At 37.9% G+C, this 13,810-nt stretch overlaps 4 protein-coding genes and 1 pseudogene across 4 annotated transcripts; 1 reads left to right on the plus strand and 4 right to left on the minus strand.

The window, feature by feature from the left end:
* Nucleotides 1-177: 177 nt before the first annotated feature.
* On the minus strand, nt 178-1,228 carry LOC104776149 (RNA polymerase II C-terminal domain phosphatase-like 5 pseudogene; annotated as a pseudogene).
* A 1,929-nt stretch (nt 1,229-3,157) lies between these two features.
* Nucleotides 3,158-4,860, minus strand: LOC104776150 (24-methylenesterol C-methyltransferase 2). Its single transcript, XM_087508699.1, has one exon. The coding sequence runs from the start codon at nt 4,430-4,432 to the stop codon at nt 3,329-3,331; it is 1,104 nt and encodes a 367-aa protein (XP_087364825.1). The 5' UTR covers nt 4,433-4,860; the 3' UTR covers nt 3,158-3,328.
* A 3,761-nt stretch (nt 4,861-8,621) lies between these two features.
* LOC104776151 (plastocyanin major isoform, chloroplastic) lies at nt 8,622-9,324 on the minus strand. The gene has a single exon (XM_010500165.3). The coding sequence runs from the start codon at nt 9,255-9,257 to the stop codon at nt 8,754-8,756; it is 504 nt and encodes a 167-aa protein (XP_010498467.1). The 5' UTR covers nt 9,258-9,324; the 3' UTR covers nt 8,622-8,753.
* Nucleotides 9,325-9,716: 392 nt separating this feature from the next.
* LOC104776152 (mitochondrial import inner membrane translocase subunit TIM17-1-like) lies at nt 9,717-10,629 on the plus strand. Its single transcript, XM_010500166.2, has one exon. It carries the CDS (start codon nt 9,763-9,765, stop codon nt 10,426-10,428), a length of 666 nt encoding a protein of 221 aa, XP_010498468.1. The 5' UTR covers nt 9,717-9,762; the 3' UTR covers nt 10,429-10,629.
* A 112-nt stretch (nt 10,630-10,741) lies between these two features.
* Nucleotides 10,742-12,865, minus strand: LOC104776154 (uncharacterized). The gene is made up of 2 exons (XM_010500167.3): nt 11,492-12,865; nt 10,742-11,400 (listed from the first exon to the last, which is right to left on the minus strand). The coding sequence occupies exons 1-2, from the start codon at nt 12,736-12,738 to the stop codon at nt 10,962-10,964; spliced, it is 1,686 nt and encodes a 561-aa protein (XP_010498469.2). The 5' UTR covers nt 12,739-12,865; the 3' UTR covers nt 10,742-10,961.
* Between the last annotated feature and the right edge of the window lie 945 nt (nt 12,866-13,810).

Genomic DNA, 13,810 nt, shown 5'->3' on the forward strand with positions numbered 1-13,810 from the left:
CACTATTACACATGTATTTAACTATACTTATGTTTGAGTAAACATATGTGAATATGTCAAGATTTTTCACGATAAACCTATTGTCTTGTCTAACTAGCATCTTCCCCATTTTACAAAGTTCCATACATACTGGATCCCCTGGCGCATAAGTCGAACCTTTGTTGGGCATTTTTCAAGCAATGTTCCTTGGATGATGACAGCTCCACTTCCACACCTTCGCTAATATCTAACTCCATTAATCAAAACTCCTAACCTTTTCATGTTTGTTGCTAATTCCGGATATAAAGAGACAATTATATTTTTGATAGGCTTAGATTTCAGAGCAAATATTGATTCAAATATGCTTTTTCCTGTAGCAATAGCCTCACGTCCTTTGAATGTAATTCTTTAATTGATTTAAAGAATTCTTGGTGAACTTCCTTGAGAACTTTCAAAACATTAGCCAATGATCCGTGGCTACTACTCTCGTCTCTCTTCTCCTCTGCGTAAGATCTCGGCCCGACATGATCATAATCTCTAAAGAAATTGTACTTGGTGATCTGCACCAGATTCCTATTGTGGTCATCAGACCAAACCTGACGAGTGTCATCCACAATCACAACTCCACGCTCATCAGCCAACACAAGATCAAGCGTCTTAGAAAAATCACTCTCCTCTCTGGTAATGACTCTGTCCCCAAAATATATTTTCTTCGGATCAATCAACTTCAACACAGCCTGAGCGTAGTCGCGATTTCCCATCGTGTATACATACATGGAGAACAACTCGTTGGCTTCTTTCAGAAACTCGTGCACAAAAGGTCGAAGCTTTATCAACATCTCTCTACCGAGTGTCCAAAGATCGTTCCTTGAGTATGATTCCCCCAAGAGATACTCCTCTGCTTTGGAAAGCCGTGAAACCGTAACGGAATGAAGAAGGGTGTGGTCCAAATCAAGGACTAGATGAAGTTTCTTCTCGTTCTCACAAGCCAATTTTGTGGTGTGGGTTTTTGTAACCGACACGGCGTAGTGGCTTAACTGTAAACCGTGGACGAGATAGTCGAATGCTCGGCCGTAATCTCTATCTACCGTCGATCTGCAGTTACAGCAGATTCCGTAACGGACGAAGAAGTGACCACAATTTGATGTTGTTACCCTTTCAGATTCTAGTCCTAGAAAAGCGTTTTCAATCACAGGCATCGTTAATTCTGAGATTTTTTTTTTCTTATCGGCAAATCAAACTTTTATTAGTTGTAAAGATAGGAAAATAACTGTGTAAAATTCCCGTTCAAGCGTAGGGACAGTATTTATAAATAATATTTTGCTTCCCAATCTCATTGGCAAGCGATGTGGGATCTTAAATCTTTTTATCTTTTAGTTATTTTTTCCATTTTTTTCATCATGTTTCCATTATTTTTCATAATGTTTTCATCATGTTTCTTAACCTTTTATGATCCAATTATTGGGTATAATTTCCGTGATTCTATTTTAATAATGGAAATATATTGGATAAAATTCTACTAGATATATATTAATTTCTGTTGCACAAAAAGTAAATAAATAAGAAAATATATTAATTACATTCTAGAAGATTATCTGAGGTTGTTTGATATGGGCGGCGACAACCAATAGGTAGCGATTGTCTGATGAAAAAACCTAATTTTTTTAGGAATTGTTGATCCTATCAAAAAAAAATATTTGGGAAATTTTTTGAAGAGAATGCTTAGATAGTATATCTTAAAATATTAAAATGCAATTTAGCAGAATATTAGTTTTTGCCTTTTTCCGCTAATTTGTAGTTTTATATGCTCTTAGACGCTAATAATCGATTTCTTTGAATTAGAGGTCTTTTCTCTTTTCTTTTTTCTTTTTGGGAGAGAAACACAATATGATCAATTGTTTGTTTAGTTTTTGCTTCACATAGTATATACGTATTAATTGAGGTTGTAAACACTTTAACAACCCTATACATCCAACAGCAATCAATACAGTAGTATATCTATTAACATTGAAATAGTAAAATCATTTTTCTCTATGCATCCCAATCAAAATTAAGGATTTATGTTTTCTGTTTGAAACATCATAGTCAAAAATCCAGATCATGCCACAAAAGACCTATCAGATAAGACAGTGATATTATAAATTCAGCTCTACTTCTCTTCCTGTCATTTTCAGTGTGAATCATCACGGTCTGGAATCAGAATCATCACACCCACACAAATTAAGAGTCAGACACTAAATCTATACATACAAAGGAGAAAAATATGTGTTGTTACATTTTTTTTATCAGATCCTAATCGTAATAGGGAAAGAATCACGTGAATTATAGAACATACTAAACCAAAACGTATGATCACAAAAACTTTTTATAATATCGATAAAATCTATATTTTCTCCGTTTCAAAGTATAAAATGTTTTAAAGTTTCTATGCAACTTTTAAATTAATTTAGTATTTTATATTATGCAGTATTATTTCTGATTGGTTGAACTTGTTAAAAGTAAAAACTTCTTAATCTGCGTGTTCTGGCTAAAACATCGTATATTTTTATATTGGGGGAGTAATATAATACAGTAACCAAAAATAATTCAAAATGCAACGACGCACGCGTTCCCACTCTCTCACTAGTCACCACTATCTACCTCCCTGCGACAAAAACCTAAAAAGCTTCTTTAAAATTCTTGTCGAGACACTAATTTTCTTCAAATTAATTTTAATTAAAAACTAGAATTTACTTCCTCCGTTTCATAATATATAATATTTAAAGAAATATTTTTATTTTATAATATAAAATGTTTACAATTTTCTATACAACTTTTTAATTAATTTTATATTTTATATTATACAATCTTATTTATAATTGGTTAAATTTTATAAAAATAATTATTTTTTAATATATTTGTTTTAATTAAAACATCATATATTTTAAAACGATAAGAGTATTATTTTTCTAAACACAATATTCAGACAGTCACTCACATCAGTCAGTAGTACTCACCCAGGCTGTCGACACCTAAGTACATTTTCATTTTACTAACCTAACACTTAAATAATCTTAAACACTCTTCAAAAATACTACAACTAATCACCCTATGTCTTGCCGGCTCTACTTAAGCTTCCGGCGGAGAAATCAATAGTAAACCTACGATTGTTCTTATAAGCATTAAAAAAAACTAAAAATTCTCAAAACACAAACCAAATTTTTAATTAAACACAAAAAAAAAGAGTACATTAACCAAGTTGAATTAACTTAAAAATAAAAATTAAGAAAGTAAAAAAAAAACAAAATGAGACAATTCTCCCCATACGGCGAAAGATCTTTTTCTACCTTTTTTTTTTTTGTAATAATTTTCAAGAACTCTCCTCCGGTGGCGGCGGCGGCGATGAAGATTCCGGTTTTCTGCAGAGAATCATATGCATCGGAGAGAATATTCCGGTTTCACCTCCTCTGGTCAAAAAATCAGCAGTCTTAAACAACATCTCATGAACATCAACAGTTCCTTTAGGCGCAACTCCAACAGCTGACAATATCTGAACCACAATGTGGTTCCTCCAGTAAGCAAGCCTACCCATCTTAAGCCTAGTCCACCACGGCTGAGCCGGTGGAGCCGCCAGATCCTTCTCCTTCACTATCTCAAACCCAACCTTTTCAGCCGTCTCAGCTATATCCACGTAAGCCCTAAGCCCAGGCAACGCGTCACCTCTCTCAATCCCTTGGATCACCTCCACGTGCTCATCATCCCCCGCCTTAAACTTCTCCGTCGTGACCCACTCGTACGACACGTACATAGATCCGGGCTTCAACACCCTGTAGATCTCGGCGTACACTTCCTCGAGCTTCGGTGCGTGACACGTGGCTTCGATGGAGTACGCGCCGTCGAAAGTGTTGTCATCGAACGGCATCTGGAGGAAGTTGCCGCACACGACCTCGCAAAGCGCGTCGAGCCCAGCTTTCTTGTTGTGGAGACGAGCCCTGTTCACCTGGTACTCGTTAATCGTGATCCCAACCACGTTGGCCCGCGAGTGAGATGCAATCGCTCGCATCGGACCGCCGACGCCGCATCCGACGTCCAGGATCTTTTGACCGGGTTTGACTTGGATCAGATCTACGGCCATCTCTTCGTGGAGGCGCGTGGCGTCTCTGTGAGATTTTCCAGGGATGGAAGGGGAGAAGTGGAAGGACTGTCCCCATCCCCACTCGTAGATGTCGGTGACGAGGTTGTAAAACGTGTCGACGAAGTCTGGAACTTTCTCGGCGGTTTCGATTTCTTTGGGACGGCGGAAGAAAGACCAGTACTGTTTGTAGTTGTCTTGGACTTTCTCGGCGGAGATTGAGCCGCCGGAGAGATCTACTGCTCGCTTGCCTTTACGCTCTGCTGGACCCAGGACGCAGAGGAACCAGTAGATACCGACGGCGACGAGAGCGCCGGTGATGAAGAGTGTTAGCGTCTCCATTTTCGTTAAGAGTGAGGAAGAAGAAGAAGAAGAAGAAGAAGAAGAGAGAGAGAGAGAGTTTTACGTCTCTCTTTTTACTTCTTGCCGGTTTTATGACAAACAAAATTGGAGTCTTTTATTTATTTATCAATCGATATACTGAGAGAATCTTTAAACCAAAAAGAAAAAAGAAAAAAAAAATGGAAATTATATTAGGAATAATTTAAAAATTATGATTTTTGTTTCCTTCTTCCGTAAAGGTTGTGCAAATTTAACATACAAACTTAAAATTAAAATTCCAAAACAAGAAGAATATAATTGTTTTTGTTTTTTGAGATTCCATTTTATTTGGAATATTTATTTTTTACCTAGCCAGTTGGATAATAATTGTGAAAAGTAAATTTTGGAAGAGAAGGTCTTTATTTTTATTTTATTTTGTGTGTGGAATAAAATGTGGTTGACGCTAATTTCGCATTCCAAATATTTATGAGAAGAGAGAACATGATTTGCTGCTCTTTGACTAAAATAAATCCAAGGAATTGTAACGCATGGAAACAGTTTTTGCATTAAAAGACAATTTATTTGAAAAGTCTCCAAGGAATTGATGAGTCTCAATTAGTATTATTAGAGTACCAAAAAGAAAGTTAATAGTATAACTAATGGAATATTTCGGAAAATAGTAGTAAATATATTAATAAAGAAATGGATAGAGAAAAGTGAGGTCCCTGGTGTGAGGGGGTGCGTAACGCCAAATTTGAAGTATGGCCGTCTTCGAGGGAATCACGTGTGGTGGAAGAAGAGTACAGCCTCTGCTTCTCTTATATAATTACAATAACTTGATAACAAAATTAGATTTAACTTTGTCCAAAGTAATTAGAAGAGTAAACTTAGATTATGCAATGTGTCTTTGTGCTTTTCATGTATTCTCATACATTCGTCTTATATTTATTTTCTTTATATATAATAGAATTGAACCATTCCTACTAAACCTTGTCCAGATTCAAACTTATCACTTGCAATTTGGCAATCCATTAGGCATCATGGTTCCTGCCAACTCCTCCTTTAGAAATAGCCAAATAACCTTAGATCCTCTCTAACCGCAGCTGCAACATCGACCTCTACCAACTATCATTTCATTTGCAAGCTCTTATACTTAATGGGCTTATTACCTTGGCTTTGTTATTTGTATCCTAAATTCCTAATACATGGTTTATCTTGTATATCCTCCTAAACACCAAAAATATATGTCTTTATGATAAAAACTCACAGAAGCAAACTCAGCAAAATTGGAAACTAGAAAATAAAATTGGAAAGTAGAAAAGTAAAACCGATCTAGTATTTTTTTTTTCTGACTAAACAACAAAGATGAATGGACACTATGAGAGGGAAGTACCGACCAGAGAAAGTGAAATCACGTGGAAGCTTCTCTTTTACATACATAAAGAAGGTTTTTCGAATTGTTTACAAAAGTCGACTCATATGACTCCGTTGATCTGCCCTTTACCATCTTTTGTCGCTTTTTTGTTTGGCTTGTGTTATCAGACCATATCATCTCAAAAGATGCTCTTTCCCCCCTTCTTCCTTTTTATTTAACCTTTGGATCTCTGATGTCTTCTGAACTGCTCCTTTTTGTATTTTCCCACTCTAATAGACACAAATATATCTTGATATACTTTTGTTCGCACAATTAAAAAAAAAAAAAAAGCCACAAAGCACAACTGATAGTCTGATTCAGCCGAATACATGTAGAAACGTATATCTCTTCGTGGAATATCTATTGCATGTACTAGTGGTCTTACTGGCTCAATCACTTAAATGGGCTAAAATGGGCCACTAAATTTTTCTGATGGTTAACTTTCGAACTTCACTAGTCATTAGATTCGACTCAAGATGAAACGCATTGTTAAGTAACTGAATCTGTCAGACCATAAATTAGTGATCAGTGAAATAGCTTTTTTTTTTCTTCAATGATCAGTGAAATAGCTAAAACCCCTTATTACGAAAGAGAAGAGTTGAGATGATTGACATATACACATTCTTACATTTTGTTACATGTTTTTCGGCTAGCTCTTGTAGAAGATTTAATCTTAATTTTAAGCCCCGAAGGTTTATTATACATAGTTGTTATATAACTGGATACCTGTTGTAGCATTAACTTACACATCTCAATATATCTTCATACTTGCTACAGTTAGATTCATATATGTTATGGTTTAGTGAACATATATAGGGTACAAATGTATTTCTACACTGTTATGTGAACTAAGATCTTGTTCAAACAGACAAATACATACTATTATCAATAATTTCGCAACCATCATACCAAAGTATCTTGACCAATCTAATAACACAAATAACCTTCCCTCTACATTACCAATTACCATTTTGAAGTCGATTACTTGATTTTTTTTGCTCCAAATTACCACATCATCCAAGGGAACGTCCTCAAGTTTTGATCACTTGCACCAAAGTCTCTACCACGCCCATATAGAAAATCGAGGTTGCTATATAGAGAAGATGAAGGGAACACCATAGGATGGGAAGGGATTGTCGATAAGGCCCATACTTGACGTGCATGGGGGCATTCAAATAACATATGATTTATAGTTTTCTCCTCCGCTCTACATCTAGGATAATCTTTAACTCTACCAATATGGCGACAATGCAGGCGTTGACATGTAGCCAAGCACCCAGTCACACATTGCCACAAAATGCTTAAGATTTCGTGATGTTTTTAACTTCCATGCTTGCTCCTTGAGTGTTGTAACACTTGGCTCCTGAAAAAGGAGGTCGCAAATAGGGCGAGAGATAGCTCTCGCGGATTCGTACCCAGACTTAACGGTATAACTCCCTGACTTTGTTAAGGTCCAAGAATAACCGTCCCTTGAGGCAATTAAGCTCGGTTTGTTTCCCAAAATAAGGGCAATTTCTTTCGGGGGGAAAAGTTCCCGAAGACGTTCCAGTTTCCACCTTTTTGTATTAAAATCGATCAAGATGTTAACACATATCAAGGGATTTCTCTCAATATTTAATCCTTGTGGCGGCCGCGTAGAAGTATCTGGGATCCACGGTTCAGTCCAGATGCACGTGTTGAACCCCGAAGTTATGTTCTTACGGATTCCGTACGAGAGAACATGTTTTGCCGCCAACATGCTCCTCCAACCATATGAAGGTCGATTGGATACTTGTATCTCTAATGGACTATAGTATCGAAAATATCTCCCTTTCAGAACTCGACTCAGGAGGGAATCTGGATATCTCAGCAATCTCCATAGCTGTTTTGCCAAAAGAGCAAGATTAAATTTTTCTAGTGTTCGGAAGCCTAGCCCACCTTCAAAAAGTTTAGTACACATCTTCTCCCATGAGATCCAGTGTAGTCCTCTACTATCTGCCCTATTGCTCCACCAAAAATCAGCAATCGCACTAGTTAGTTTTGAACATATAGCTTTTGGTAAGAGAAAACACGACATTACATATGTCGGAATTGCTTGTGCCACTGATTTTATCAAGACTTCTTTGCCTCCCTTGAATAGGGATTTTGAAGTCCATAAGTTCACCCTCTTATGAAGTTTATCCCTTACGTATGCAAAACTTATGCATTTGACCTATGAATCTTCTCATGGAGACCCAAGTATGTTCCCATGCTTCATTCTTGTGATATTCCAACAATATATTTTGTTACATGTTTTTCGGCTAGCTCTTGTAGAAGATTTAATCTTAATTTTAAGCCTCGAAGGTTTATTATATATAGTTGTTATATAACTGGATACCTGCTGTAGCATTAACTTACACATCTCAATATATCTTCATACTTGCTACAGTTAGATTCATATATGTTATGGTTTAGTGAACATATACAGGGTACAAATATATTTCTACACTGTTATGTGAACTAAGATCTTGTTCAAAGAGACAAATACATACTATTATCAATAATTTCGCAACCATCGTACCAAAGTATCTTGACCAATCTAATAACACAAATAACCTTCCCTCTACTTTACCAATTACCATTTTGCAGTCGTTTACTTGATTTTTTTTGCTCCAAATTAGACAATATATAATTAACTAAACACTATAAAGAGCGCTTATTCTACCATTTTGTCAATTCTATCATATTCTTAAGAAGTAAGAACCTTCAGGACAAAACATAAACTACATATGATTTAATTATTAACCAACAAAAAGCAATTTTATGGAACCAGTCACATTACAACAACCACGATCCATTCGATTCAACACTCTTTAAAATTACAAAAACCACATAATGTAATAATGTAAGAATGTGAAAGAAAAGCCTCTAGTTGAGTCCGAGACTCCCTCGCTTACTCACACACAAATTTTAGTTAACGGTGACTTTACCGACCATACCAGCACCCTGGTGTGGCGCACAGTAGAAACTGTAAGTTCCAGGCTCGGTCAAAGAAACCTCGTAGGTCTCTCCGGGAGCGTTAAGGAGAGCTTCCTCGCTCATCGAGATCTTGGCCACGTCGACGCCACTTGGGATCTCGTCCTCATCGAACACAACGTTGTGCGGGAACCCAGCATTGTTCTTGAACACGATCTTCTCTCCTTTGGAGATAGAGAAGTCGTTGGGAATAAAAGCTAATGACCCATCTCCTCCTCCCAAGAGAACCTCTATCGCCATGGCGTTTCCAGCCAAAGCAATTGAAGCTGCAGCGGCTACGGCCGCCACTCCGAAGTCCTTTAGAGATGACTTCACTGTGAGCTTCCGTGACGCAGCAACAGCGGTGTTGATTCTGACGGAGGCGGAGGGTTTGATGGTTGAGGCTTTAAGGCCGGTGAAAGATGGGATCGCGACGGTGGCTGAGGTTACTGAGGCCATAATGAAGAAAAGAGATTCTTTTGTGTGATGAGATAAGGGTTTTTTTTCTTTCTGTATGTTATTCTTTGAGTTCGATTGAGAGAATTGTGAGTTTTATGTGGTGAGAGAGAGAAGTGAGATAGGACAATGGATGGCTCTCAAAGCAAACTCCACAGACACACGAGTTATCTGTACAGACGCGTTGTGATTGGTTGATTTTAGATACTTGTGTCGTGACGTGGCGAGTATTTGTCCGCTTTTTTGTGTCAAAAATAAGATAAGGTTCTCAAATGACGTGGCATTTTTTTAATCTTAATAATGTGATGCGCGTATTTACAAATGGGCCTTAATGGGCTTTGACTATCGTAAAAAACGTGATGAACACGATAAGCAATCACGGTCAGTTATATTTTTCCATTTTTGTAATACTTTTTTTTTTCCCATTCTTTAAAGGGTTCGTAAACTCTTAGGTTTCTTTTCTTAAACCCTAGAAGTTTTTTTTACTTGTAGAACAAAATCGAAATCGATGGGAACTCCAGAAAGTACGAGAGAACCATGTCCTGATCGGATCCTAGATGACATCGGAGGTGCGTTCGGCATGGGTGCTGTTGGTGGATCAGCGTTTTACTTCATGAGAGGAATCAAAAACTCTCCCGCCGGCGCTCGTCTCTCCGGCGGCCTTCAATCTCTTCGAATGAATGGGCCGAAAAAAGGGGGAAGCTTCGCCGTATGGGGTGGTCTTTACTCAACCTTCGATTGCGCCATGGTGTACGCTAGACAGAAGGAAGATCCATGGAACTCGATTATTTCCGGCGCCGTCACCGGAGGATTTCTCTCTTTGCGTCAAGGCCTCCGCGCGTCCGCTCGTTCGGCTGTAGTCGGAGGTGTGTTACTGGCCCTCATGGAAGGAGTTAGTATCATGATGAACAAATCTTCTATTGTTACGCCGAACGAGCAGTTCATGCAGGATGCTGCAGCTTCTGCACCGTATGGTGCGACTACTATGGGTCAGCTTTTTGGTCAGCCTGTACCGGATACGACTTCTTCTTCTTCTTCTGGTTCGGAGGCAGGTTCGGGATCGTGGTTTGGTTCTTGGTTTAAGAAGAAGGAAACAGAGGATGATTCAGGGAGCAAAACTCACATTTTGGAGAGCTTTGATGCACCTCCTGTGCCAACTTACGATTTTAAGTGATGCCATTGAGGTCTAGTTTTATTTTTATGTATTTGAATTTAAAAGAGCTTAAGTTCTATAATCATTTATATATATTCTGCAAAACGCTTGATAGTTTTCATTTTTTATCTTTTGAAAGTTAGAGCCTAATTCGATTTTTTTTTTTTTTTGGACAAAGCCTAATTCGATCTATTAGAGTATCAACAAAGCTTACTTATTTTTTTTCTTCTTTTTTGTGTTAGTGATGATCGTATTGCTTATTTGGAAGGTCATAATATTTTTATGAAGGGATATACTCAAAAAAATAAAAATGGCTTTATTACACAAATGACAAAATTAAAATTGGCATAGCATTTTTATTCGATGAGATCATCATAATAAGATCAAAATGTCATAACGGTTAACACATGACTTGAATTTCCAACATAGACATAACTCAAAGGGGGACACGAAAACAATGTCATAAATCTCTCTTTTCAAATGAGGCATATCAGGTCACTCGTCTGTCACTGGTCCGGTTCCGACCTGCGGTGGATGCGCAGACAAAAGCGGCTTCACCCGGTCGTGTTCTCTTCTAGTGTAATCCTCTCTTCCATAATCTTTCCTTCAGAGGTTCCATCATTTACCTTATCGACAATGCCATTACTGTTCTCTTTCACTATCATTTTCTCTTCATGGATCTTCTGTTGAGAGGCTTCACCAATCTTCTTATAGACAATGACTTCATCCGGCTTGTATTCATTGCTTCGTAGATCAGGATAGTTTCTCTGGTTCAGCGAATGTAACCAAATAGCCACAGCTCCATCTTTTTCTTCAGCTGAGCCAATATGTGAGTAAACATGTTTCCATTTGAACTCTTCAGCTACTTCCTTGTACTCTTCCATCGACACCTCTTCATGACTGCCTTTAAACCTTTTGTTGTAAGACGTGAAGAAGCATTCATCAAGGTATAATCCAACTTCTGGCGCCATCGGTACATTTATTCTCACATCCCTGGTTAAAGAGTTACCAATTCCATCATCAATAAGCCTGAAACAATTATATATTCAGGGAAATATAATAAGAAAAAGAAAAAAAAGCTTACTTCTTGAAGGCAGTTTCGATCAGTGATTCAGGTGCATAGTTCCTCATGACTGCAACAGCAAGTCCAATCATTTTCCGGATTTGATGAAGCATGAAGCTCTGTCCAACAACTTCACACGTGACAAAATCTTTTCCATCGAGGTTAATCACAGTGTTTGCGTTGAAAGAGAGAATGTAGCGATTCGCAGCTGGGTCTGCTGCTTTTGTTCTGGTGGTGAAGTTGTGGAAGTTATGTGAACCAACATAATAGCTTAGTATTCTATTAAACCTCTCCTTTTCCTTCTCTCCATAACAGAAATTGCTCTCTGTCATCACTCTTCCTTCCCCATTGTTCATCTCTCCCTTAGCCAAAGTATCCGATTCTTCCATATCATCTGCTTTAGAGCTTGAATCAGGGATTTCCTCTGTCATAACACGAGCAGATACATCAGCCCCATCTAGAAGAACTTCGGAGTTTAATTTATCTTCTCCATTAAGTACACTAGAGCTCAAAGCTTCACACTTGACATCAGTTCCTAATGCATCACAGTTGCTCGACGAAATGTCTGACTGAACCTCCAATGATTTTGAATCACAATCAGTGTCTTTGCCCATAACACCAACTGGGATCTTATAACCTTTCTCAGAGCACTCCACACATTTGACATATTCGTATCCTAAATCCGTTCTAACCATCTCAGCTTCGCTATGTACGCATGGATCCAAAGCAAAAACTGGGATTAGATACACGTACCTCCTCCGATCACAGAATTTTTTGGAGCTAAACGACGGAGCCACACGCTTGTACCCAAACACACGAATCTGATCAGGTAGGTTCGAATTGAGCCGCTCCACAAATCCAGGCGGATCAACATAGAAACGACCAGAAACCACCTGGCCCACTGCACTCACGCCCTTATCGGTTCGAGCGGATCTTGCCCACTCGTAACTTCTTGGCTTGTTTCGATCAGCCTCAGGTACGGCTCCGGCATGGAACAAAGCCTCTTCGAGCTCGCCTTCAATGGTTTTGGCTCCGGGGTTCTTTTGCATTCCCTGATACCCTACTCCGCAAAACGCAAACACGATTGCAACTTTCCGCCGCCTGTATTTGGGCTTTCTGTGCTCGGCGACGTTGCTTCCGCCGGCGGCGGGAACCGGCGAATCCGTTTCATGGCCGATTGTTGAAACTTTGAGCTTCTTCTGGTCTGGTTCTCGATCAGGAGCCTCTTCTTCAGGAAATTTCTTGATTTCAGGCTCCTGATTCTCCATTTTCACCACAGAAGTGTAGTAGTTCTTTGCTACGGTTAAGTTTAGTTCTGTACCCTCCTCGTACAACCCTAGAACTTAGAAGACGAAGGAGTCCCTTCTACACGACGCTGTTTTACAATCAGCGCGTATTTATTAACTGGGCCTAGAAAGGTCTAGTATCCCTGAGTGCGAAATTGGGCCTTGAAACCCAAATATTGTTAAAAATTGGGGAACTAAACAGTTACGTTAGTAATTTTTGTTCTCCCCCCCTGAAAGACATAAATATATTTTGTTACAACGTATCTAGGTAGTTGTTAAGTTGTTAATATTGTTCCAGATTGTGTGGAACCTCTCCTGGATCCTCTTCTCTGTTTGTGTAACTATTTTGGCTATATAAGCCTTGTACGTATAATGTATAACGATAAGGAATTCCACAAGATTTCACCCCCCCCCCCACAGTGTTGAGCAACAGTAATTTTCATTAATTTTTTTTTATCCTTTGAAAATTAAGTTTCATAGTAATTGAAAGATACATAAAATGAATATTTAAGTCAAATTAACAAATGCTACATCATGTACAACTTGAGTTTTTAACTTAAATTTGAACGAAGATATTTACATATGTTGATAGTCATTGCAAAAAAAAAAAAGAGGGTGAATAACATAGTTACAAATTTATTTTGTGCTCAAAATAATACTAATATTTGAGATCATAATCATATTAATATATCTTAGTTTCTTTTCAGCCGATATTACAATATTAGATTCATGCGTTAGTATAGTTGCAATAAGAAAATCGAGCTAATTGATCATCATTTTGTATTGACCGCACTTATACACCATTAATTAACCCATTTGAATTTATATTTGGCATCTGTTGGGATTTTTGTTATAAAGGTTTCACTTATGCTACACCATATATATTCGTTGACCCCAAAAAAATCATGCTAAACCAAATTTCAATTAGTAGAACTTTAGGTCGAAGCTTGAAAAAGTGTGTCTACCCTAGCTAGTAGACATAACGTTATAAAGTTTAATGTTATAAAGTTAATAACATAATACAGGAGTAAAAAGGGTAAAGGATACCCAATTA

Source organism: Camelina sativa, chromosome 3, assembly GCF_030686135.1.
Source record: "Camelina sativa cultivar CO46 ecotype springtype chromosome 3, ASM3068613v1".
In the NCBI taxonomy this organism is placed as follows: domain Eukaryota; kingdom Viridiplantae; phylum Streptophyta; class Magnoliopsida; order Brassicales; family Brassicaceae; genus Camelina; species Camelina sativa.

What these genes read in the sequence shown, in the direction of transcription:
- LOC104776150 (XM_087508699.1), bottom strand. Translation starts at nt 4,432, where the DNA reads ATGGAGACGCTAACACTCTTCATCACCGGCGCTCTCGTCGCCGTCGGT.
- LOC104776151 (XM_010500165.3), bottom strand. Translation starts at nt 9,257, where the DNA reads ATGGCCTCAGTAACCTCAGCCACCGTCGCGATCCCATCTTTCACCGGC.
- LOC104776152 (XM_010500166.2), top strand. Translation starts at nt 9,763, where the DNA reads ATGGGAACTCCAGAAAGTACGAGAGAACCATGTCCTGATCGGATCCTA.
- LOC104776154 (XM_010500167.3), bottom strand. Translation starts at nt 12,738, where the DNA reads ATGGAGAATCAGGAGCCTGAAATCAAGAAATTTCCTGAAGAAGAGGCT. An exon ending in ATCGAAACTGCCTTCAAGAA is followed by an intron (nt 11,401 to 11,491) that starts GTAAGCTTTTTT and finishes CTCTTTAACCAG; the next exon opens with GGATGTGAGAATAAATGTAC.